Source organism: Anolis sagrei, chromosome Y (genome assembly GCF_037176765.1).
Source record: "Anolis sagrei isolate rAnoSag1 chromosome Y, rAnoSag1.mat, whole genome shotgun sequence".
NCBI lineage: Eukaryota > Metazoa > Chordata > Lepidosauria > Squamata > Dactyloidae > Anolis > Anolis sagrei.
This window is the reverse complement of record NC_090035.1, coordinates 67,753,804-67,780,851: the sequence shown is the minus strand read 5'-3', so window position 1 is coordinate 67,780,851 and position 27,048 is coordinate 67,753,804. Positions and strand designations below refer to the sequence as shown.

Below are 27,048 nucleotides of genomic sequence, written 5' to 3'. Positions count from 1 at the left end.
TTTTAAAAAAAAGCTTTTAAACAGAGGCTGGATGGCCATCTGTCGGGGGTGCTTTGTATACAATTTTCCTGCTTCTTGACGGGGGTTTGGACTGGATGGCCCATGAGGTCTCTTCCACCGCTATGATTCTATGATTCCTTGTGGCCATGCTCCTGTGGCGAGGAGGTGAGAGAAAGCCATTAGGGACCATTTCTTGGGTCCGCTTCTCCTTCTCCTTTTTTTTACACAGGCATTGACAAAATCTACAGGTAATAACACAGCCTAACAAAAAAAAAACTTGGGGTCTTCATTTTTAGGCCTGTTCCTGGTGTTATTTGGGGTGCTGATTCAGAAAATTGCATTGGATAGACTGTGATGGCACACCCGAGCCTTTGGGAAAAATTATAGTGTCTGGTTTTACTTGGGAGCTATCTTTATACCTTCTGTTAAGATTAAGAACCCTTAACACAGAGGCAATTTAAGCAAGGTGAAAAGATAACCAAAATGAGTTTACTGAAAATAAGATGAACAAATTATTAACTCCACCTGGGACTTTTATAGGATAACTTGAAACAATACATTACAAAAGGAGATTTTGCTGTCTGCAGTCATCTCTCTGGAGTCTTTGAAAGTCTCTTGCGTCTGGTGCAAAGCAATGGTTATAAATTGTCTCAATATTTTTCCTTGTGAAGCTTAAGCAGGCCAAAAGCTTCTGTTGTCTCTTGGACTGAGGGTATATGGATACTGCTAAATGCAAGTGCTAAGGATGCCTGTTTTGAATTGCTAGGGCCTAGGATTCCCTCTAGAGGAAGAGTGGACATGATCTTCACTGCACAACAGCTCCAAGAAAAATGCAGGGAACAAAATCAACCTCTGTACATGGCATTCATTGACCTTGCAAAGGCATTTGACACAGTGAATTGCAGTGCTCTCTGGACCATCCTCCAAAAAATCATGTGCCCTGACAAATTTGTGAACATCCTGCAAGTCCTCCGTGATGACATGATGACAACAGTCTTGGACAGCAATGACTCCCAAAGTGACCAATTTAAGGTGGAATGAGGTGTTAAACAGGGATGTGTTATTGCCCCAACCTTATTTTCCATCTTCATTGCTATGATACTTCATCTTGTTGGTGGGAAGCTATCGGACAGATGGCAAGCTATTTAACCTCAACAGACTGAAAGCCAAAACCAAGGTCACAACAACATCTGTTATAGAACTCCAATATGCTGATGACAATGCCGTCTGTTCGCATTCAGAAGAAGACCTACAAGCCACTGTAAACACATTTGCAATTAAGATAGTATCAAACAGCATTAATTCTACGGTGTAGATGCAGCCATTCTCAAAGCTGGTACAAAATCCTATACATTCGCGTTAGAAAGTAGGTTAAGATTACCTGGATCTCTTTGATGTGAAAAGCAAGGATCAGGATCACTAGCCCAGCTGTGGAGAGGCTGATGAGGCATTTCACCATGAAGGAATAGGCAAACCACTGAAAGAGGAAGAAAAAAGACGGAGAGATTGAAAAACATAATAGGGAGACTCCATGGGCCATTTCAGCCCTTCGCACCAGCCAGGACTTCCAGCTGATGGTTAAATAAATAGCAACATCCATTCCAGGAGAATCCTTTTGATCCATTTTTGTATATTTCTGCCTTTCTATCCTTTCACCAATTTTGAAATTTATATTGGTATTCTGACAGCTGTTTTTTTGCACTGCCACCACATTGCTTGCAAATACGAATGAAAGAGCCCCTGGTGGCGCAGCAGGTTAAACCTTTGCGCTGCTGAACTTGCTGACTGAAAGATTGGTAGTTCGAATCCAGAGAGCAGAGTGAGTTCCCATTGTTAGCCCCAGCTTCTGCCAACCTAGCAGTTCGAAAACATGCAAATGTGAATAGATCAATAGGTACCACTCTGACGGGAAGGTAACAGTGCTCCATGCACTCACACTGGCCACGTGATGTGATTGAGTCCCTACAGTCGGACTTGACCAGACTTAATGTCAAGGGAAAGCCTTTACTTTTATCTATTCTGACAGCTGTTTTTCTGTATTGCCACCACATTGCTTGCAAATACGAATGAATGAATGAATGAATTTTATTGTTAGGGTCACCCAAGAGTTGCAAATACCATCATCCCCAATTGCTAACAGGAAGACAGGGGCTGATAGGAACTACATTCCATAATATCTGCAGGGTACCTGGTTGAGCTCAGAGCAGTATTATCCCACAACAGTATGAGTTGGTAGTCTCTCATCCAAGTACTAACCAGGGCTGACTCTGCTTAGCCTTAAGATCATCCGGTCCCTTTGGAGACATTAGGCCATGTTGACATCAAAGGGCAAAAAACCAAAGGACACCATTTCCACTTGTCTGTCTCTCTCGGAAACACTGTCCCGAAGATCTGGCACCCATACAATGAATGATACATTACTTGACAGAACATATTCATTTTTGGTAGGTCTGTTTATAAGTGGCCATCAACCATAACAGGTGAAGGAAACATGGTTGATCCACAGGATATTCATAGCAAACAAAATGAATGTTTTTTTTAATGCAGTCTGAACAAAAGCTTATTAAGAAAAGGACTTTGTAAAAAACACACACATTTTGCATGTGTTGAAAGGCCTCCACTGGTTTGTTTGTTCCTGCAGGTGCAAATGGCATTGGCATCAGCACCTCATTTCGGTGGACAAATTCCAGAACTGAACCTGCTCTTTTATGTGCCAAACTGAGCCGTCAAGCTAAAAATTAGACAAGGCTTCTCTACGTTTAGGGCAGTGGTTCTCAACCTTGCTAATGCCTTGACCCCTCAATACACTTCCTAACGTTGTGCTGACCCACAACCATAAAATTATTTTTGTTGCTGCTTCATGATTGTAATTTTACTACAGTTAAGAATTATAATGTAATTATCTGATATGCAGGATGTATTTTCCTTCACTGGACCAAATTTGGCACAAATACCTAAAACGCTCAAATTTGAATATTGGTGGTATTGGGCGGGGATTGATTTTGTCATTTGGGAGTTGTAGTTGCTGGGATTTATAGTTAACCTGCAATTAAAAAGCATTCTGAACTCCACCACAATGGAATTAAACTTGGTAAACAAAACTCCCATGACCAACAGAAAAAAACTGGAAGGGTTTGGTGGACATTGACCTTGAGTTTTGGAGTTGTAGTTCACCAACATCCAGAGAACACTGTGCAAACAATGATAGATCTAGACCAAACTTGGCAAAGATACTCAATTTGCCCAAATGTGAACACAGGTGGAGTTTGGGGAAAATAGACCTTGATATTTGGGAGTTGTAGTTGTTGGGATTTGTAGTTCACCTACAATCAAAGATCATTCTGAACTCCAACAATGATGGAATTGAACCAAACTTGGCACACAGAACTCCCATGACCAACAGAAAATACTGGAAGGGTTTGGTGAACATTGACCTTGAGTTTTGGAGTTGTAGTTCACCTACATCCAGAGAACACTGTGGACGCAAATTGTAGATCTGGACCAAGCTTGGCACGGATACGCAATTTGCCCAAATATGAACACTGGTGGAGTTTGGGGAAAATAGACCTTGACATTTGGGAGTTGTAGTTGCTGGGATTTGTAGTTTACCTACAATCAAAGAGCATTGTGAGCCCACCAACAATAAAATTAGGCCAAACCTCCCACACAAAACCCCCATGACCAACAGAAAATACAGTGTTTTCTGATGGTCTTTGGTGACCCCTCTGACACCCCCTTGCAACCCCCCCAGGTTGAGAAACACTGGTTTAGGGCTTGTGCAGGAGAGTGAACTTCATCAGTCGCTTGGGACACTTACTTTTTGATTGCAATCATCATTGGCCGTGCTGGCTCAGAAAAGAATTCTCAGAAAAGAATTAGGTCCCTTTCCTAAACTGCAGTTGGACTACATATTCTATCATTCCCACGTATGACAATAGCTGGTGGCATTTAGGAGTTATAACCCCAAGCCTAACTTTCTGAAGCTATGTTCCCAACCATTACAGCCTTGGTATAATTCTTTTTGTCTCCAAATGCAGTACTTATCAATGGAGGTGTTGTTAAAAAGCTTGTCACTTGTTGTTTCACTAGATTAGATATAGCTTCATATGCTTCTCACTGAATCAGAGTTAAATGCAAGCGCCCCGGCCAGCAGGTGAGATGTGTGGCCAAGGCGTCTTGGCCGATAAAACAAACACTACATTGTGATGTTGTTGCAGGCAACAGCTTTTCCAGAATAAGCTGATTTAACAGATGAAGCAGGTGCTGCCTTCCGAGACCATTGGTTTGAGGGTGCGGTTGTTCCTTTCACACACCCATGAAACAATCCTATGCATACTGTTGGGCAAGTGGGCTTATTAACAAAAGACCTTCGCCATGAACGTATAGCAGCAGTGTGACCCACCGCCAGTAGCCCAAAGTGATAAAAAGAACAATAACGCACAGACCAATGTTATATCTTCCATAGAAGGTTTTTCTTTGTAGTAAAATAATATGGTTGCACTATTTATAAGAACAATGCTTCCATAACACAAATAAAATTCTTTATACTTCCTTCTTTACTTCCACGCTGGGCTTCTTTCTCATGCAGATAAACAGCTTCGCTCTCACAGAGCCTCGTCTCTCACCGAACTTACAAAGGAACTTCACACAGTAGCTTTTTACACAGTAGCCTTCACACATTGAGGCCTTCTCACATGATGGCCTTCAACCTGGGGCTTCTCTCACACCAGTCCTTCTCAAACTGAGGCCTACTAACACTGAGGCCTACCTCACACTGAGGCCTTCCTCCCGCTGAGGCCTTCTCACACTGAGGGCTCTGTCAGACTGACACCACTCTCATACTGAGGCAAACTAACACTGAGGCCTACCTCACACTAAGGCCTACATCACACTGAGGCCTTTCTCTCACTGAGGCCTTCTCACACTGAGGGCTACAGGCACAACTGCTACAGGCACACCTGCTTATATTGAGCTACAGCTTTTTGCTGAGTCATTGCGTCCATTTAACCCTTACAGTGCTTGACTCACATTTCTGTAATTAAAAATACCTAGTTAATTTTTAATATTTCTGACACATACTTCTGGAGAAGTAACATTTTGCACTACAACTCCCAGGTAACTGGCTAAAGGATTCCTGAGTTTCTAGTTCAACCAACCTAATATGCTGAGCTTTGGTGCTAATCAGAGAGAACAACAGATTATTCTACTTCACAGATTTTATGAGCAACACTTTTACTTTTCCTAGGAGACAAAGTCCTGCATCCTATTATTATATTGTTGAAAGGTTTATTTCTTTCTGGATTTCCCTAATCTGGGAGTAAAGACAGATTGCAGCAGTTAATAAAGACATAACTAACCAATGATCTCATGCAAATATTATTAACATAATTAAGTTGCCATTAGTCCCAATCAATAGTAATATCAGTTCCCACAGAATCAATAGGAACTTGGTAAGAGAACACCTATATATATTTGATTGATTCAATGTGTTTAACTCTAAATGACCATATTTTATTTGCAACCCCCACCCCACCCCCACCCCGCAACTATCCAGATTAACCAGAAGCAGCCCTAGGCCCATCTATACGTAAAGTAAAGGTTTCCCCTGACATTAAGTCTAGTCATGTCCAACTCTGGGAGTGGTGCTCCTCTCCATTTCTAAGCTGAAGAGCTGGAGATGCCCGTAGACACCTCCAAGGTCATGTGGTCAGCATGACTGCACGGAGCACCTGCATGGAGCAGAAGCAGTACCTATTAGGCTTGGGTAACCACAGAAAAATTTGGTTCTAAACTCGTTTTGTTTTTAGTGGGCCCTTGCATTTCGTTTTTTTAAAGAATTCAGAAATTTTCCTTTAAAAAAGTTCGAAATATACGAAATTTCGTAAAATTATGAATTGATTCGTTAATGGCGGACGCGATTGCGCAATATGCTAAAAAACCCTCCAAATGGGACAGGGGGAACTTCTGAAGCTTCCCTCTCCCTCTGTTGTTGACTGTTGGTGTGATAATTTATTTTTTATCACTGATAAAACAAACAACAACTATAAAACTTGCACCAGACATACGGAAATAATTACAAAACAATTTTGAAACAATTTCGAAACAATTTTGAACCAATTACGAAACAATTATGAAACAATACGAAATAAATTGGAAAAATTGTTTCAATTCTTAATTACTCCTCACAGTCCTGCATGGCTCAATATTGGATCGTAAGCTAATTTAAATACGAATTAATAACGAATTACGAAATTAACGAACGAAACCGCCCAAGCCTAGTACCTATTGATCTACTCACATTTGCATGTTTTTCGAACGGCTAGGTTGGCAGAAGCTGGGCCTAACAGCAGGAGCTCACCCCGCTCCCTGGATTCGAACCTCCAACGTTTAGGTCAATAAGTTCAGCAGCTCACTGGTTTAACCCACTACACCACCAGGGGCCCCATCTGTACTGCCATAGAAAATCCAGATTATCTGATTTGAGTTGGATTATATGGCAGTGTAGACTCATATACTCCAGTTTATACATTTACTCATTTACTATGTTTTACCCCGCTCTATCTCACCCTAGAGGGGACTCGGAGCAGTTTGTTCAAAACAGATATTATGGATTATTTGTCAGTGTAGATCTGGCCCTAAAAAATACTCAGTTGTCCCAGGCCTTTTCTATACTGCCATATAAAATCCAGGTTATTTGAGGGCCCTTCCACACAGTCCTACATCCCAGAATATCAAGGCAGAAAATGCCACAATATCTGCTTTGAACTGGGTTATCTGAGTCGACATTCAGATAATGTGGAATTTCCTGCCTTGATATTCTGGGATATAGGGCTGTGAGGAACGGTCATGATTTGAGCTGGATTATATGGTAGTGTACACTCATATAGTGCAGTTCAAAGCAGATAATGTGGATCATCTGATTTGATAATATGGATTATACGGTAGTGTAGAAGGGGCCTGAATTCAACACGCAAAGGTATTTTAACTCTGCAATGGAGAGAGGAGAGGGCTGAGGCTGGATCTACAATGCCATATAATCCGGGTTATCAAATCAGATAATGATCTGCTTTGAACTGCATTATATGAGTCTACACTGCCATATAATCCAGTTCTAAACAGATTTTATATGGCATTGTGTAAGGGGCCTCATATAATCCAGTTTAAAGCAGATAATTTGGGATCAGATCCTGGGATACAGAGCAGTGTGGAAGGGACTTCAGACAAAAGCAAACTGCTACAGCCATTCCTAGCTTTTCTGTTTTTCCTCATTCATAACTATTGCCATCTTGACCACACTCTAGTGTTCTTTGGAAGGTATGTCCCTTTCCAACACCGCCTGAGCTCTGCGAGTGCAACTTTTTTTCCGAATGAAGCAGAGAGTGTTTGAGGACTGGAACATCCATAGGGATACTAAGGTGCTTGTTTATAAAGCTATTGTCCTCCCAACTCTGCTATACGCATGCGAGATGTGGACTGGCTACAGACATCACATGCAACTCCTGGAACGATTCCATCAGCGCTGGCTCCGGAAAATCCTGCAAATCTCTTGGGAAGACAGGTGGACAAATGCCAGCGTACTGGAAGAAGCAAAGACCACCAGCATTGAAGTGATGGTCCTCTGCCATCACTCTGCTGGACTAGCCATATTGTCTGGATGCCCGACCACCGTCTCCCAAAGCAGTTGCTCTACTCCGAACTCAAGAACGGAAAACCGAATGTTGGAGGACAGGAAAAGAGATTTTAAGATGGGCTCAAAGCCAACCTTAAAAACTGTGGCATAGACACAGAGAATTGGGAAGCCCTGGCCCCTGAGCCCTCCAGCTGGAGGTCAGCTGTGACCAGCAGTGCTGTAGAATTTGAAGAGGCACGAATGGAGGGCAAAAAAAAAAAGAGAAACGTGCCAAGAGGAAGGCATGTCAAACCAACCCCGACCGAGACCACCTTCCACCTGGAAAGCAATGCCCTCACTGCAGGAGAAGATGCAGATCAAGAATAGGGCATCACAGTCACCGACCGACCCACAAGTACACTGATCTTGGAAGATTATCCTACTCAGACGGCAAGGGATCGCCTAAGTAAGTATGTCCCTTTCTTTACTTGTAAAATGTTGGACAAATTAGGATTAGCAAATGTCTTCCCCGCTTTTTCCTGGAAAGCTAATACATATTGGGAAAAGTAGAAGGTTTGCCCCATTTGCTTCCATTCTTTGCCCTTCCAGCACCGAACTCTGAAAAATCACCCTTGACTTGGCCTTTGAAAGGCAGCCAAGGCAGGACGAGAGACTCCCTGAGCAAATATTATTATAGTAGGAAAGTGCTTGAGATGGGACGGCGCTGAAGTGGTATATAAGAAGGGCAAAAGGTCTCCGAGGAATATCCAAGAGAGACAGATACAAGCAGTGACGGGGTGAAAGAGAAGTCAAACGATTCAAGCCAAATCCTTCAATCTGACACCCCTGGAAGCCTCTTGTATACAAGCCAAAGTAGGTCCTCCTGACTTTACTTTTGCAGATCGCTTCTATAAAATGAAAGAGCCATCCCAGCCATAAGGCATATGAGGTTTCTGGTTTCTATGCATCCATCATCCCTGACCACTACTTCCAATTCTCTTCTCTTTCCCATATGGAGGACAAACCCTAAAACAGCATTTCTCAATCTGGGGGTCAGGACCCCTGGCGGGGTTCATGAGGAAATGTCAGAGGGCTCGCCAAAGACCATCAGAAAACACAGTATTTTCTATTAGTCATGGGACCCACTCACTGTTTCTTATTTCTTTTCATGACATTTTGGACCTGTTTATTTTATTTCATTATGTTATGTTATTATTTTGATGGTATTTTGCTTTTTTTGTATTTTATTTGCTATATTTGTATTTGTTTTGTTATAATTTTGGGCTGCCCTGAGTCCTCGTTGGGGAGATGGTGGAGGAGTATAAATAAAGTTTATTATTATTATTATTATTATTATTATTATTATTATGTGTTAAGTTTGGCCCAATTATATATCGTTGGTGGGGTTCAATATGCTCTTTGACTGTAGGTGAACTATAAATCCTCGCAGCTACAACTCCCAAATATCAAGGCCTATTTTCCCCAAACTCCACCAGTATTCACATTAGGGCATATTGAGTATTTGTGCCAAGTTTGGTCCAGATCCATCATTGTTTGAGTCCACAGTGCTCTCTGGATGTAGGTGAACTACAACTCCCAAACTCCAGGTCAATTATTATTTATTTATTTATTACAGGTTCTTATACCCCGCCCTTCTCACCCCGGGGGGGACTCAGGGCGGCTTACAAAAGCGAGGCACCATTTGATGCCCGCGTCACAAAACAATCCATACAAAATTATTACAAATTCATAGTTAACAATTCATACATGATACCAATAAAATCAATAAAATCAGTAAAAACCCCATACAAACCCAATTCATCCCCCCACATGGTCAGCGTTCACTAACTCATAGATCTCATTCTCAATTCCACTTCTTCCATCCTGCTGGTCGTATTCATCTGATTTAATTGCCAGATTGCCCGAAGGCCTGGTCCCAAAGCCACGTCTTCACCCTCCTCCTGAAGGAGAGGAGGGATGATGATGTCCTGATTTCCCCCGGGAGTGAGTTCCACAGGTGAGGGGCCACCACTGAGAAAGCCCTGCTCCTCGTCGCCACCAGCCTCACTTGTGACAGTGGTGGGGTCGAGAGCAGTGCCTCCCCAGCTGATCTCAAACTCCGGGGTGGGACGTAAAGGGAGATACGTTCGGACAGATACACTGGACCGGAACCGTACAGCGTTTTGTAGGTCAAAACCAGCACCTTGAATTGTGCTCGGAACTGCACCGGCAGCCAGTGAAGCTGGCACAACAGGGGGGTGGTGTGCTCCCTGTATGTCGCTCCGGTGAGCAATCTGGCTGCCGCTCGCTGGACTAGTTGAAGTTTCCGAACCGTCTTCAAGGGCAACCCCACATAGAGCGCGTTGCAGTAGTCTATTCGGGATGTGACAAGAGCGTGGACCACTGTGGCAAGATCAGACTTCCCAAGGTACGGGCGCAACTGGTGCACAAGTTTTAATTGCGCAAAAGCTCTCCCGGCCACCGCTGAGACCTGGGGTTCCAGGCTCAGCGGTGAGTCCAGGATCACTCCCAAGCTGCGAACCTGCGTCTTCAGGGGGAGTGTAACCCCATCCAACACAGGCTGTAACCCTATACCCTGTTCGGCCTTCCGACTGACCAGTAGGACCTCTGTCTTGTCTGGATTCAGTTTCAATTTGTTAGCTCTCATCCAGTCCGACACAGCAGCTAGACACCGGTTCAAGGTCTGGACAACCTCCTTGGTGACAGGTGAGAAGGAGTGACAGATCTGGACATCATCTGCGTAGAGATAACATCTCAGTCCGAAACTCCGAATGATCTCTCCCAGCGGCTTCATGTAGATGTTAAACAACATTGGGGACAGAATCGAACCCTGTGGGACTCCACACGACAACGGTTGTGGGGCCGAACAGGTGTCACCCAGTAACACCTTCTGGGACCGTCCCTCAAGAAATGACTGGAGCCACTGCAAGGCAGTACCCCCAAGACCCATGTCTATGAGGCGTCCCAGAAGGATACCGTGATCGACGGTATCGAAGGCCGCTGAGAGGTCCAGCAGAACTAACAGGGACACACTCCCCCTGTCCAGTTCCCTGCGCAGATCATCTACCAAGGCGACCAAGGCTGTTTCCGTCCCATGTCCCGGCCTAAAGCCAGACTGTGCTGGATCAAGATAATCAGTGTCTACCAGGAATCCCTGGAGTTGAGTTGCCACCACACGTTCCAGGACTTTGCCCAAATAGGGGAGATTGGAAACTGGCCGATAGTTGTCTAATTGAGTGGGGTCCAGTGATGGTTTCTTCAACAGCGGTTTGATAATAGCTTGCTTTAAGCTCGCTGGAATTATGCCCTCCTGTAAGGAGGCGTTAACCACCACCTTCACCCACTCCGCCAAACCCCCTCTGGCTTCCTTTATCAGCCCGGATGGACAGGGGTCTAGGATGCATGTGGTGGGTCGCACCTCTCCAAGGATCCTGTCCACATCCTCAAGCTGAACCAATTGAAATGAATCCAACAAAACCTGACAAGCAGATGCTCTCGTCAATCCCCACCAAACCCTTCCCGTATTTTCTCTAGGTCAGGGGTCCTCAAACTAAGGCCCGTTCAGGCTCAACCTAAGTCTGAAATGACTTGAAAGCACAAAACAACAACAACAACAACAACAACAACAGTCCTATTTCATCAGCCAAAAGCAGACTCACACTTCCCACCGAAATACAAATAAGTATATATTTGTTAAAATTGTTCTTTATTTTAATTATCCTATTGTTTTAAAGTATTTTTGCACTACAAATAAGATATGTGCAGTGTGCATAGGAATTCATTCATGTTTTTTTTTCTTTCAAATTATAATCCGGCCCTCCAACAGTTTGAGGGACTGTGACCTAGCCCTTGGTTTAAAAAGTTTGGGGACCCCTGCTCTAGGTCATGGGAGTTCTGTGTGCCAAGTTTGGTTCAATTCCATCGTTGGTGGAATTCAGAATGCTCTTTGATTGTAGGTGAACTATAAATCCCAGCAACTACAACTCCCGAATGACAAAATCAATCCTCACTAACCCCACCAGTATTCAAATTTGGGCATATCAGGTATTTGTTCCAAATTTGGTCCAGTGAATGAAAATGTATCCTGGATATCAGATATTTACTTTACGATTCATAACAGTAGCAAAATTACAGTTATGAAGTAGCAACAAAAATAATTTCATGCTTGGGGGTCACCGCAACATGAGGAACTGTATTAAGGGGTTGCGGCATTAGGAAGGTTGAGAAACACTGCCCTAGTTGTTCCTTGCCTCTCTTGTCCTTGCCCCAGGCGATTTCTACTTCTGTTGGTTGCTCTTCTGTGAACACTGTGTTACCTGGCCAGTCCAGATTAATATTTATTCTGTCACTGCTCCCAATCTGGCCTCCCCACCCACAGATCTCTAGTCCCGGCCCGTGAAGGGAGCGATTGTGTCCAGAACAATAACGTAAAAAGAACTTTGGCTTCCTCCTTCGACCCAGAGAAAGGGCTGTTTACATGCCAGAAAAAGCAGGATAAAGAAAGAGCAAAGAAAGACAAAAGACAAAGGTGATATTCTCACTGAGACTCAATCTATACTGCTATATAATCCAGTTCAAAGTAGATAATCTGGATTCAAAAACTGGATTATATGACAGTGTAGTTAGGACCTAAACTGGTGAAAGTGTTGGCTGTGGCCCATCTATGCTGCCATGTAATCCAATTATCTTCTAAATCATTTGTGATCAAAAGATCACAAATGATTTTCGAGCTCTAGGAACAAAGCTAAAGCAATGTAATGTACAGGTGATCTTTTCATCCCTCCTCCCAGTCATAAAACACGGTCCTACAAGGGCCAGAAAAATAGTGCAGGTCAATAACTGGCTTAGAAAATGGTGTCAGGAGGAACGCTTTGGCTTCCTTGACCATGGCCTGCTTTTCCAGGAGGATGGCCTACTGGCAAGGGATGGGGTGCATCTCACACAAGTAGGAAAACACCTTTTTGCTCACAGATTCGCAAACCTCATTAGGCGCACTTTAAACTAGGCCCACTGGGGGAGGGGGACAACAGCCTTGTGAACACTACTTTACCCACAATGTTAGGGAACCGCCAGAAGGCTAAACGGAGGGCTGCACAAACACAAAAAGGACCAAGTACAATAATCCCAATTAAACAGCTCAGGGGAAGATCTCAGGGGCTCACATGTCTTTACACTAATGCACAGAGCATGGGAAATAAACATGACGAACTCCAACTTTTAGCACAACACCACAAATATGATATCATAGGCATCACTGAAACCTGGTGGGATGACTCCTATCGCTGGAATGTAGACATCGAGGGCTATAACCTCTTTCACAGAAACCGAACAAAGGGGAGAGGAGGCGGAGTAGCCTTATATGTCAAAAACTCTTATGCTGCAGAAGAAATGCATGACAGCAATCCAGGAAACCAGCTTGAAAGCATCTGGATAAGAATCAAGGGAACTGGGACTCAAAAAGATCTTGTTGTAGGAGTCTACTACAGACCCCCAAGCCAGGAGGAAGAACTTGATGAAGTCTTCTGCCAACAGTTGACCAAACAGGCACAGAGAAGAGTTGTAGTAGTCATGGGCGGGATTTGAGGGATTTGAGGACATCCAACTCCAAATTGGGAAACAAGTCGTACAGGAATACCTGGCCGCTCTAAATGAGTTCAAGTCCCCAGGGCCAGATCAACTACACCCAAGAGTATTGAAGGAACTAGCGGAAGTCATTTCGGAACCATTGGCAACCATCTTTGAGAGTTCTTGGAGAACAGGAGAAGTTCCAGCAGATTGGAGGAGGGCCAATGTTCAAGAAGGGAAAAAAGGATGACCCAAACAACTACCGTCCGGTCAGCCTCACGTCAATACCAGGCAAGATTCTGGAAAAGATTGTTAAGGAAGTGGTCTGTAAACACTTAGAAACAAATGCGGTCATTGCTAATAGTCAACATGGATTTATCAAAAACAAGTCATGCCGGACTAATCTGATCTCTTTTTTCGATAGAGTTACAAGCTGGGTAGATGCGGGGAATGCCGTGGATGTGGCGTACCTGGATTTCAGTAAGACCTTCGACAAGGTCCCCTATGACCTTCTGGCAAGGAAACTAGTCCAATGTGGGCTAGGCAAAACTACGGTGAGGTGGATCTGTAATTGGTTAAGTGGACGAACACAGAGAGTGCTCATTAATGCTTCCTCTTCATCTTGGAAAGAAGTGACAAGTGGAGTGCCACAGGGTTCCATCCTGGGCCTGATCCTGTTCAACATCTTTATTAATGACTTAGATGAAGGGTTAGAAGGCAGGATCATCAAGTTTGCAGACGACACCAAATTGGGAGGGATAGCCAATACTCCAGAGGACAGGAGCAGGATTCAAAACAATCTTGACAGATTAGAGAGATGGGCCAAAATTAACAAAATGAAGTTCAACAGTGATAAATGCAAGATACTCCACTTTGGCAGGAAAAACGAAATGCAAAGATACAGAATGGGGGATGCCTGGCTCGAGAGCAGTACGTGTGAAAAAGATCTTGGAGTCCTCGTGGACAACAAGTTAAACATGAGCCAACAATGTGATGTGGTGGCAAAAAAAGCCAATGGGATTTTGGCCTGCATCAATAGGAGCATAGTGTCTAGATCTAGGGAAGTAATGCTACCCCTCTATTCTGCTTTGGTTAGACCACACCTGGAATATTGTGTCCAATTCTGGGCACCACAATTCAAGAGAGATATTGACAAGCTGGAATGTGTCCAGAGGAGAGCGACTAAAATGATAAAAGGTCTGGAGAACAAGCCCTATGAGGAGCAGCTTAAGGAGCTGGACATGTTTAGCCTGAAGAAGAGAAGGCTGAGAGGGGATATGATAGCCATGTATAAATATGTGAGAGGAAGCCACAGGGAGGAGGGAGCAAGCTTGTTTCCCTGAAGACTAGGACGCGGAACAATGGCTTCAAACTACAAGAGAGGAGATTCCATCCGAACATGAGGAAGAACTTCCTGACTGTGATAGCCGATCAGCAGTGGAACTCTCTGCCCCGGAGTGTGGTGGAGGCTCCTTCTTTGGAAGCTTTTAAGCAGAGGCTGGATGGCCATCTGTCAGGGGTGATTTGAATGCAATATTCCTGCTTCTTGGCAGGGGGTTGGACTGGATGGCCCATGAGGTCTCTTCCAACTCTTTGATTCTATGATTCTATGATTCTTTGAACTGGATTATATGGCAGTGTAGATTTAGGCCCCTTCTACACTGCCATATAAAATTCAGATTATCTGTTTTGAACTGGATTATATGACAGTGTAAATTTAGGTCCTGTTCCGTCTTCCAGGAGCATAGTTTACATTGTCTTTTAGCTGCATGGGATGGTGTTCTTTTGCATTTCCCCAGGGCTGCTACAGACCCAGCAGCATCCTGGAAGTTAAACAGTATCAGAGTCTGCAAAGTCAGCCTGCACGCCCTTTTGCAGCTATTGGTTCAGAAAGTATCTTTTTGGGTTTAAAGTCCGCCCTTTTTCCTGGGTTGAGATCTCCATTTTGGAATCTCCCCTGCCTCCTTCAGTAGAGAAAGAAAGCTTCAGATGTCAGGCAGGTAAATTTGAAAAAACCATTGTAAGAACTATTGAGTTATATAGATAAAGAAGCTAATTGAGAGAGAGAGAGAGAGAATAGCAATTGAGTAATTGAGCTTTTGAGTTATAGATAGATATTGAGTTATTGAGAAATAGTTATTTAAAACTATTTACTTCATCTCCAAAACCAACCTTGGGCTGGAATAGAGAAGGCCTACACTTTCTAAAAGATAGCGGCTCAGGGTTGGGGTAAAAAGAACTCAGGGTTTTTTCTACCATTTGGATGAAGGCAGCTCAGTGACTAGAGGAAAAGAAAAGAAAGAACATCTGATTGTTTTGTTTGTAACTTTAACAAGCTGTGCCAAGTCTGCAAGGACTTTAAGAAATAAATATTCTGTTTTGATGTTCAAAGCCTGTAGTAGCCTCAGTTGCTGGGAATCTCAAGCTTCTAAAGAAAGACCCCCACGGTCCGCCCAGACAAAGAGAGAAGTACATCTTAGTTTTATTTTCATAGGGTCTGGTTGTGATGGCACAGGTGCCTTTTACACTGCCATATAAAATTCAGATTATCTTGTTTTGAACTGGATTATATGGCAGTGTAGACTCATATAATTGGATTCTATGGCCATATAGACTCATTTTTCAGATTGTCTGTACCTGAACCATATAGAACTTTATGGGTCATAGCCAGAATTGTGGCTGGAAAAAAAGGGGGTAGGCAGCAAAACTATTTCAACAAAGGAGTTACATGCTCCCTATAATGGGCTCTGTTCATCATTCTACCAACTGTAACATGTTGGATATATCCAAGTTTCCAGACAGTTTGCAAAGGCCTTTGAAGATGGCCTGGAAACTGCAACTGCTTCAAAGATCAGTGGCCAGGTTAATAATAGGAGTTGGTTACAGGGAGAGGTCAACCCCCCTATTTGAACAACTCCACTGGCTGCCAATAAGTTTCCGGTCCCAATTCAAGGTGCTGGTGACAAAGCCCTAAGTGGTTCAGGACCTGCCTATCTTCAAGATTGCATCTTCCCCTATGAACTACTTTAAGATCATCTGGGGAGGCTTTGCTCTCACTTCCGCCGCTGTCTCAAGTGGGAACAAGAGAAAGGGCTTTCTCGGTGGTGGCCCCTTGGCTCTGGAACTCACTATCCAAGGAGATTATATTGGCACCTACCCTTTCAATTTTCCACAAGGAATTAAAAACCTGGATGTTCCGCTGTGCCTTTGATTAGGCAGTTCAGCAGAGAATTGGATCGATCTTGCCATAGTTCTTTGTACTTTCATTGGCCCTCCCACTGTAATCCTGTTACTCTGGATGCCTTAGGACGTTACCCTCCTAGCTATGACAATAACGGAATTGACGCGTATCCTGCACTTTCCTTGGGCTCTGTCTAAGAACGATAGCACATTCCTGTTCCTTTGCACTCAGCACTTAATCTTTCAGCCATTATACTGTTTTTAAAATGTATTTTGTGATTGTAATGTTTTTCTGATGTTGATTTTATTTTGTTTCATTTTATTTTATTTTGTTTGTTTTGATCTGTATTTTCGGACTTGTCCCTTGTAAGCTGCCCTTAGTCCCTTCAGGGAGATGGTGGCAGGGTATAAAATAAAGTTGTTGTTGTTGTTGTTGTTTAGAGTCAGTTACAGTAGTCTCAATGCGATGTAACAGCCAGATCTGATGTCTTAAGGAAGAAGCACTGTTCCCCTTGCCTTGATATAATACCATGAATGCATATATTGCTGTTAAAAGCTATCATGCAGTTTTCATTTATTAATTCCTTTAAAATACACACTAGTTTCTCGTACAATGGACACTTTGAACTGTACAGTCCCTCATTATTACAGCCTCACTAAAACAAAATCATGCAGAAGTATCACTGCTCCTGAAATGGACAGTACTACTGCTAATGTATACAGCAGGGGGAGATACGCGGATGCCTGCTGACTACAAATCCCATCAAACCAAATATGAATTATGTGGATTAAACTGCTGAGCTGCTGAACTTGCTGGCCGAAAGGTCAGCAGTTCAAATCCGGGGTGCGGGGGTGAGCTCCCACTGTTAGCTCCAGCTTCTGTCAACCTAGCAGTTCAAAACATGCAAATATGAGTAGATCAATAGGTACCACTCCATGCAGCCATGCTGGCCACATGACCTTGGAGGTGTCTATGGATAACGTTGGCTCTTTGGCTTAGAAATGGAGATGAGCACCACCACCCCAGAGTCGGACACGACTAGACTTAACGTCAGGAGAAAACCTTTAGTAAATATATATATATTTATAAACAGCTGGCCATAGCTTCTAACTGAATATGAAAACTGGGGCGTATGTGGTTGAACACAATATCATATTCGCGTTTTTAAATGGAAGTGCCCACTTTGCTATTGCCTGTTTTGCTCCTGAATAATTCTGGGAAATGTAGTTTAGGATTGGGAATTTGGAATTCTCGGTGAGAGAGTGCCTCAGCTTCCCTAAACTACATTTCCCAGAATTCTGCAGGAGCACAGTGGGCAATAGCAAAACAGGAATCTCCTCTTTAGAGTGCTAATACATTAGATTGTGGTAAAATCACACAAAATAGGAGCGGCTTCAGCAGTTTGCTTTTGCCTGAGTCCACTGGGAAAAGTGGAATTTGCACTTCAAGCTCAGTTCATAGCAATGGAAGTTAAGACAGGATAAAGCACAAGGAAGAGAAACTGGTGCCTTTTAAGAGCAGTGGGAGGGCAGAGGATTAATTGGGAAATAATTAACACTGTTGCCCATCAAGTCACTTGCCTGTGGAGATGCCGAGAGAAAGGACATCATGTGCACACACATCTGTAAACATGTAGAGGCACGCCATACCTGCACTCCCCTTCCCTTCCATTTCCTGCCTCCTGCATACTTATCCGGCTCATAAATACTGAATATATTTGAATTGTGTGCTCTTACAATACAGTAAAATCAACTGTAGTTCAAACATCCTATTAATCTTTACTAGGAAATGGTTGTGTTCATTGGACGAACACACCCTTCATCAGGCACATGCACAGAACAAGCAATTTGAAATGAATTCAGAGCACACCAGGCAAAGAAGGGTCTTCTGAACTTGACAAGGAGTAAAAGGGCATAGGCGAAAGCCCTTGGTGTGAAAATATCGCTGCTATTAACACACAGGTGCTTTTTTCATCTGGCATCGATCTCTGTGTTTGCAATAGTTATAGACAAAGTAATGTAGGCAGCTGCTTCTTGCATCTCAATAAGCAACTATTTGTCGTAATGTGTTTTCAAGCCATTTTCCACTTATGACTTCCAACATTTCACTGAGGAAGACAGAAACACAAGTGGCCAAACCACATCAGAGCGTAATTGAGATGTCAAAAGTTCTTAATGAGGAAGAATACACAAACTAAAAGAGGCTACATGTGCTTGCTTTGGGGTGAGTCCACTAAAGCCCCTTCTACACTGCCACATTATCTGCTATGAACTGGATTGTATGGCAGTTTAGACTCATTTAATCGAGTTCAAAACAAATAATGTGAATTATCTGATTTGATAATATGGATTATATGGCACAGTAGAAGGGGACTTTAAAAGACAGGATTGTGCCTCATTCTTTCCCCTCCATCTGCTGAGTTGATTGAGTACAGGCTAGGTTTGCACTTTGAAATAAGTTTGCAGCAATTGAAAGAAGCTGGGGACAAAAGGAGGAAAGTTGGAAGAGAGTTTAGAAACCAGGACATTTTAAAACCACATGAAAAAGTGGGACAATAAAGGATTAATCGGGATTGTCCCCACTTGGAAGGGTAGATTTATATGTGCCTTCATGTAACCTGCCAACTTAGGTGACACTATGAATTTCATGTGTAACCCTCAATCAGTGGTTCTCAACCTTCCTAATGCTATGACTCCTTAATACAATTCCTCATGTTGTGGTGACCCCCCAACAATAACATTATTTCTGTTACTATTTCATAACTGTCATTTTGCTACCGTTATGAATCGGAATGTAAATATCTAATATGCAGGGTGTATTTTATTCACTGGACCAAATTTGGCACAAATACCTGATACACCTACATTTGAATACTGGTGAGGGTGGGGGGAGGTTGATTTTGTCATTTGGGAGTTGTAGTTGCTGGGATGTATAGTTTGCCTACAATCAAAGAGAATTCTGAAACCCAGCAATGATGGAACTGAACCAAACTTGGCACACATAACTCCCATGACCAAGAGAAAATACTGGAAGGGTTTGCTGGGCATTGACCTTGAGTTCTGGAGTTGTAGTTCACCTACATCATGAGAGCACTGTGGGCTCAAACAAGGATGGATCTGAACCAAACTTGGCACAAAAACTCAGTATTCCCAAATGTAAACATTGGTGGAGTTTGGGGAAAATAGACCTTGATATTTGGGAGTTGTAGTTGTTGGGATTTATAGCTAATCTACAATCAAAGAGCACTCTGAATCCAGCCCACAATGGATCTGCACCAAACTTGGTGCACTACTATATAGCCAATATTGAAAACTGGTGAGGTTGGCGTAGGCTGTTTTTGAATTCTGAGAGTTCACCAGCCCCAAAAATGAAGAGAAGGGCAGGTGGAAAGATCTTTAGCCTTCTCTGTCAAAAGGATTCTTAAGACCATCAGAAATATGTGTTTTATTATAGTCTTTGGCAACCCTTCTGAAACCCCCCTCGCGACCCCCAGGTTGAGAAACACTGCCCTAAATTGAAGGGGATTGGACTGGATGGCCCTGTGGTCCCTTCCAGCTGTATGATTCTATGAATCTGTTATGGGTCTTCTTGGCAAGATTTATTCAACAATATATTCAGGAAAGGTTTGTCACTGCCTTCCTTTAAGACAAAGAGGATGGCTTACCCAAGATCACCCATTGTATCTCCATGAATGACTAGAGGTTTAAAACCTTGTCTCCCAGTTAAAGTTAAAGGTTTTCCCCTTGACAATAAGTCTAGTCATGTCCAACTCTAGGTTTTGCTGCTCATCTCCATTTCTAAGCCGAAGAGCCGGCGTTGTCTGTAGACACCTCCAAAGTCATGTGGCTGGCATGACTGCATGGAGCGCCCTTACCTTCAAAACCCACTGTGCCACCGGGGGCTCTCAGAGACTGGTTCAAAGATCAGACCATTACACTATGGTGGCTCTGATATATCACAGGAATTTCATGGCCAGCTTTGTCCATAGAGGGATTTGCAATTGCCTTCCCCTGAGCTGAAAGAGTGTAGTTTGCCCAAGATCATCCAGTGGGTTTCCAAGACTGAGCGAGGATTTGAATTCTGCTCTGCTCTGCTAAGCAAAATCGCAATCCAACACTCAGACCCTTATATACCATATTGACTTCCCTTCCTCTTCTTTATCAGCACTAATGCCACTGCTGTGTACTGGAGGAAAGCGACCGATTATACAGCTCTTTGTGTCAGTCTGTGGACGTGAGAGCTAATTTACTTTGTAGTCCCTTTGCTGATGTTATCTTTGCCTTCCTACTTTGATTTTGTTCCAGACCATTTCCACCAAAGTGTTACCAAAGTGTTTTGGCCACTTTGCTGAGGTCTTGAGTAAACCAACATTACCTAAAGAAGGATAGATAAGGATAAGGTCAACTGCATGGGAGTCAAAATAAGCTACATAATGAAACCAGAGTCATTTGCAACTTTGGGAATGCTCTCTTATAGCCTCAAATTGCCCTAATTTGGCAGCAATGCTCTCAATTAATCCTCTGTCCTCCCACTATTTCCGCTGCTTTCAAATGTCCCAGCTTTCTTTCCTTCTCCCGTGTCCCTCACTTCATCTTAAATTACTTCAAGCACTGCAAAAGGTCATTTGCATTCAGTGAATGCAATGAATTGGGGACATGGGAGGAGGCAAAATATCCCCCTTCCCCATTTATTCAAACAAAAGCAAATGGCAAAAAGCAAATTTTATGACCGCGTTAGCACAATGTGTTAAACCACTAGCTGCAGGAAATCTGTGTTGGAGAATATAAGAAATCAGTGAGTGTGTGTGTCAGCTATAAAATAAGATGCATAAAACTGATTGGTTGAGCTGTTTCCGGGGAGCTAGCTGAGCTTAGGTCTTTTGGATACTGTTACATTTTTCAGGATTGAGCTATGCAAGTGCTTGCAGAGAAGAAGAGAAGCAAAGAGAGAAAGAGTTTGGAGTGCGCTCTTGCTTCATAAGCTACTGAAGGAGATTATCCACATGGACAAAGAAAGATCATTTCATAAAAAGGCATTATGTGAATTGATGAAACTGATCACATTATTGTACATATGTTGTTCTGAACTACAAAGAATAAACTACTTGTTCTTTACTGTTCATCTGCATGGCATATTTCCTTTCTCTGGCAAGGAAGTGTGTGGGCTGATCAAATGTGAACTACACATGATTTTCGTTTCGTCACAATCTGCTGACTGGAAGGTTGACAGTTTGAAGCCACGAGTCGAGGTGAGCTCCCAACTGTCAGTCCAGCTTCTGCCAACCTAACAGTTTGAAAGCATGCAATGCAAGTAGATAAATAGCTACCGCCTCAGCAGGAAGGTAAAAGGGTGCCCCATGGCAGACATGTTGGCAACACAATCAGATGTCTATGGACAACAGGTTCCTCAGCATGGAAAAATGGAACAAGAGCACCTCCCCATAGCCGGAGTTGAGCATCACCTCCAGACGCCAGAGATGGAAAAAAGGGAATGCCTTTACCTTTGTCTGAGTTGTATGTCGTTGTTCACTGTGTGTAAAAGGCACTAAATGTTTGCCTCACATGTTTATATTGTAATCCACTCTGAGTCACTCCAGGGAGATAAAGCAGAATATAAACAAAGTGTATAATAATAATAATAATTATTATTATTATTATTATTATTATTATTGTTATTATTTGAAACACCACAAGATGAGTCCACAGCAGACACACTGCTGGCTGTTGTATTGAATCACACGCCGGACATTTCCCAAGTGTCTAGAACTGTGTGATGTATCGGAGAATATTTATTTATTTATTTGATGCACTTATTAACCGCCATTCTCAGCCCATAAGGGTGACTCATGTGTGCAGATCCCAGTAAGGCAGCTGGCAGGTGGTAATTTTGTGCCTATTGTGTTTAAGTGCAGGCCAAGGTCTTTGGGCACTGCACCCAGAGTGCAAATCACCACTGGGACTACCTTTACTGGCTTGTGCTACAGTCTTTGTAGTTCGATCTTTAAATCCTCATATCGTGTCAGCTTTTCTAGTTGTTTTTCTTCAATCCTGCTGTCACCTGGGATTGCAACATCAACAATCCATACTTTGTTTTTTAACACGATCATGAGGTCAGGAGTATTATGCTCCAAAACACTGTCAGTCTGAATTCGGAAGTCCCAGAGAAGTTTGGCGTGTTCATTTTCTGAAACTTTTTCCGGCTTGTGATCCTACCAGTTCTTTGTCGCAGGCAGATGGTATTTGTGGCACAAGTTCCAATGAATCATCTGAGTGACTGTGTTGTGTCTCTGCTTGTAGTCTGTCTGCATGATCTTCTTGCAGCAGCTGAGGATGTGATCTATTGTTTCATCTGCTTCTTTGCAGAGTCTACATTTGGGATCTGTTGTTGACTTTTCAATTCTAGCTTTAATGGCATTGGTTCTAATGGCTTGTTCTTGGGCTGCCAGAATCAAGCCCTCCATCTCCTTTTTCAGAGTTCCATTTGTGAGCCAAAGCCATGTTTTGCCTTTGTCAATTTGGCTCTCAATTTTTCCCAGGAACTATCCACTGAGAGCCTTTTTTCGCCAGTTTTCTCTTCTGCTCTGGATTATTATTATTATTATTATTATTATTATTATTATTATGCTGCAGCCTCTCCTAGCTTGTCTTTTTTCCCTTCTTCCTGTCTTTCATCATCTGATGTGGGTTGGCCACATGCATTCTTGGTTTCTTCTGTGAAATGTTGGAGGGGTATGTTGCAATGCTCAAAATTCTCCATAATGACTGGAGGATTTTGGGTAATGTAGTCTCCAAAAGTCACTTTCCCAAGCTTTAGGATTTCAAAGGCCACTGGGTTCATAGGCCTGCGTTAGTATATGCCAACACAATGCCTTTATTTCTTTTTTACCTTCTTTTTAAAAAATAGGATCAAATGAGCCCAAATCTTAAAATGCCGGTGACCTAATTTGAACAGGACTTTCCCAGTGGATATTTGTTTGTGTGCACGCTTACTGCCCAAAACTGCTAAATGTAATGAGGAGGTCTTCGTAGATATACTCCTTTCATTTTTTAAAGGCACACCTAAATCATATATCACTGACAACCCACTGCCTAATGTGAGCAAACTGTACCCATTCATCTTCCTCAACCTGCTTCTCAGATATGTTCCTAAGCAGGGAGTGGACCCAGAGGAGGTGCAGAACGGATCCAAGGTCTGCCTCCAGATGTAAGTCCAGGAAAAACCCTTCATCTACCAAGGGAAACCGGCTTCAAATGTCGGTGCCCTCCGGAGACAGAGAGCTGCAGTGCTGTTAGATAGCAGGATAAGGGCAAAGGGCCAAGAAACTGCAATCAGAAATAAGGAAATATAAACTTGGGGGGGGGGCAGTGAAAGGGAGGACATGGGGCAGTATGCCAGAACTCCTGACTTCTGTGCCAAGCTCCAAGAGCTTGGGAAATCAATAGGCTTCAAAGAAAAAGGTATGCTTTGGCACCATGGCAGTTGAAAGCAAGGGGAGATTAGATAGATAGATAGATAGATAGATAGATAGATAGATAGATAGATAGATGCAGGCAGGCAGATTCTCGCGGATGTATGCATGCCATAGTGTCACAGAGACTAGGGTTCAAATCCCTCCTCAGCCACAGAAACCCACTTTGTGACCTCAGGCAAATTACACTCTCTCAGCCTGAGAGGACGGCAAAGGCAAACCAAACCGTGCCGAGGAAACCCCTTGACAAATTCATGCATAAGGTTTATTGAGTGACTTGTGTATTTTGTGGCATAATGAAAATCACGTGTAGTTTACCTTTTATCAGTCTACACACTGTCTTGCCAGAGAAAGAAAATATGCCACGCAAATGATCAATAAAGAATAAGTATTCTCTCCTGACGTTTTGCCTGCATCTATGGCAAGCATCCTCAGAGGTAGTGAGGTCTGTTGGAACTAGGAAAAAAGGTTTATATATCTGTGGAATGACCAAGCATGTGGACAATTTCAACAGAAAGGAGGAAACCATGAAAATGAAGAAAATCTGGCTATCAGTATTAAAAAACTCAAAAATTACAACAGAGAGGAAACAAACAAGGACATCTAATCACATCTCAGCAAAAATTTGCCGCAGGCTCAGTCAGACCATTATATGCTAATCAAGGTGGTCAGTTGAAACATTCACACCTAGCTCCAGCAGACAAGAGTCCTTTGTCTCACCTGGTCATTCCACAGATATATAAAACCCCTTTTTCCTAGTTCCAACAGACCTCACTACCTCTGAGGATGCTTGCCATAGATGCAGGCGAAACGTCAGGAGAGAATGCCTCTAGACCATGGCCATATAGCCCAAAAAACCTACAACAACCCAGTCATTCCGGCCATGAAAGCCTTTGAAAATACAAAGAACAAGTAGTTTACTCTTGGTAATACAGAACAACATCTATATAATTATGTGATTAGTTGCATTGACTCACACATTTATTATTATTATTATTATTATTATTATTATTATTTCTAGCATTTCTACCCCATCCTTCTCAACCCTCAAAGGGGGACTCAGGACGGCTTACACTTGGCAATAATTTGATGCCGTTATGTATAACAAATACAATAAAACAACAATTAAAACGATAAATACAGCATTAATTAAAACCATAAAAACAGTAATGTTAGCCGAATCACAATTCCAGTCAAATTACACATCAAAAAAGTGCTATTATGCCTGTTGTCCAAAAACTTGGTCCCAGAACCACGATTTTAATTTCTTCCTAAAAGACAGGAGGGATGAGGCCGATCTTCTTGTTGGGATATGTACTTTTTAGAGAGATTCAAAATAGTCCTTCTTTGTCCATGTGGAAAGTCTCCTTCCAGCAGCTTATGGAGCAAGAACACACTCTAAACTGTCTCTCTGCAAGCACCTACACTGCTCAAGCCTGAAAATGTAACTGTAACCAAAACTCCCAGGCTCAGCTAGCTCCCTGGACATGGCCCAACCAATCAGCTTCATGCTCTGCATTTTACAGTTAACACCCACACACCAACTGATTTCTTACATGCCTCAACAAAGTTACCATAAGTCAGAAAGGACTTGAAGGCATACAACTACAACAGAACAGTGACAAATACGCCAGATGTTTCCATGCGTGTCTTGGACCTGACACCAGAATCTTATATCAGAATGGGAAGAGAAGAACCTGCAACGACCCATGCAGAGAGATCCTCCAGTTTCCTATGGCAGATGATTCCCCCTTGCTTTTTCCTTCTTATCTACACAACTAATCTTTCATAACAGAGGTTATTTGGAAGACTATGGGTTCATTAAATCGTGCTGTTTGAGGTGGGTGAATTGGGCCGGTGTAGTCCAAAGATTTCTGTTTCTGGAGTAGAAACGTTGGTGCTCAGGAGTTCGCTATGGCATCTGGCACATGAGGAAATGCAAGAGGATTCATATCAGCAGTTTATGGCCTGTTTACTACTGAAATGTCTGCTGACACATCCAGTTCTGAACATGATGGAAGATTTGATAAGAAGAATGCTTTGCATGAATTTCTGGTGCATTTCTAATGCATTAGCTCAGTATACCTGACTAGTGCATTTCTAGTGCATTAGCTCAGTAGACCTTACGATGACGCTGCAAGGTCTACAGAATTACACAATGATGAGGGGAGAGGAATTAGGAGCAAAGCCCCATACGTTAAGGTGGGCTTTTGGTCTTTGCTTAACTATTGGGGAGAAGAACCAGAATTTTGGATCCATTCTCCAAAGTTTCTCATCACTAACCTACAAACCATTTCATGAGCAATAAGGTATTATGTGTACACACAATAACGAATATTGTGTCCAATTCTGGGCACCACAATTCAAGAGAGATATTGACAAGCTGGAATGTGTCCAGAGGAGGGCGACTAAAATGATCAAGGGTCTGGAGAACAAGCCCTATGAGGAGCGGCTCAGGGAACTGGGCATGTTTAGCCTGAAGAAGAGAAGGCTGAGAGGAGATATGATAGCCATGTATAAATATGTGAGAGGAAGCCACAGGGAGGAGGGAGCAAGCTTGTTTTCTGCTTCCTTGGAGACTAGGACGCGGAACAATGGCTTCAAACTACAAGAGAGGAGATTCCATCTGAACATTAGGAAGAACTTCCTGACTGTGAGAGCCGTTCAGCAGTGGAACTCTCTGCCCCGGAGTGTGGTGGAGGCTCCTTCTTTGGAAGCTTTTAAGCAGAGGCTGGATGGCCATTTGTCAGGGGTGATTTGAATGCAATATTCCTGCTTCTTGGCAGGGGGTTGGACTGGATGGCCCATGAGGTCTCTTCCAACTCTTTGATTCTATGATTCTATGATTCTATGAAGCAATAAGATGGCAAAGATTAGGAAGAACTTCCTGAAGGAAAGAAATAGCTTCCCCTTTTGTGGATATTTTTAGACAAAGACTGGATGGTAACCTGTCTGATTACTACACTTGGAGGTCCATCATCCTCGGGCTACGAGGGATCGCCTAAGTAAGTAAATCTATATAAATAAAAATGTAATGTTCGTTTGTAGGATTAACATAACTCAAAAACCACTGGGCGAATTGACACCAAATTTGGACACAAGACACCTCTCAGGCCAATGAGTGACCATCACTCATAAAAAACTAAAAAACACAGCAGAAAAGACTTAAAAAGTAAAAAAAAAAACCTTAAAAAAGGACTACAA

General features: G+C 42.9%; 1 protein-coding gene across 1 annotated transcript in view; it reads right to left on the bottom strand.

Annotated features, from left to right (window-relative positions):
• The window catches only part of LOC132780275 (intermediate conductance calcium-activated potassium channel protein 4), an 84,514-nt gene that overhangs the window by 36,042 nt on the left and 21,424 nt on the right, over window positions 1-27,048 (bottom strand). Inside the window, exon 2 of the mRNA XM_067461622.1 lies at window positions 1,382-1,477. Within this exon, the coding sequence (XP_067317723.1) occupies window positions 1,382-1,477 (96 nt within the window). The remainder of the gene's footprint in view (window positions 1-1,381; window positions 1,478-27,048) is intronic.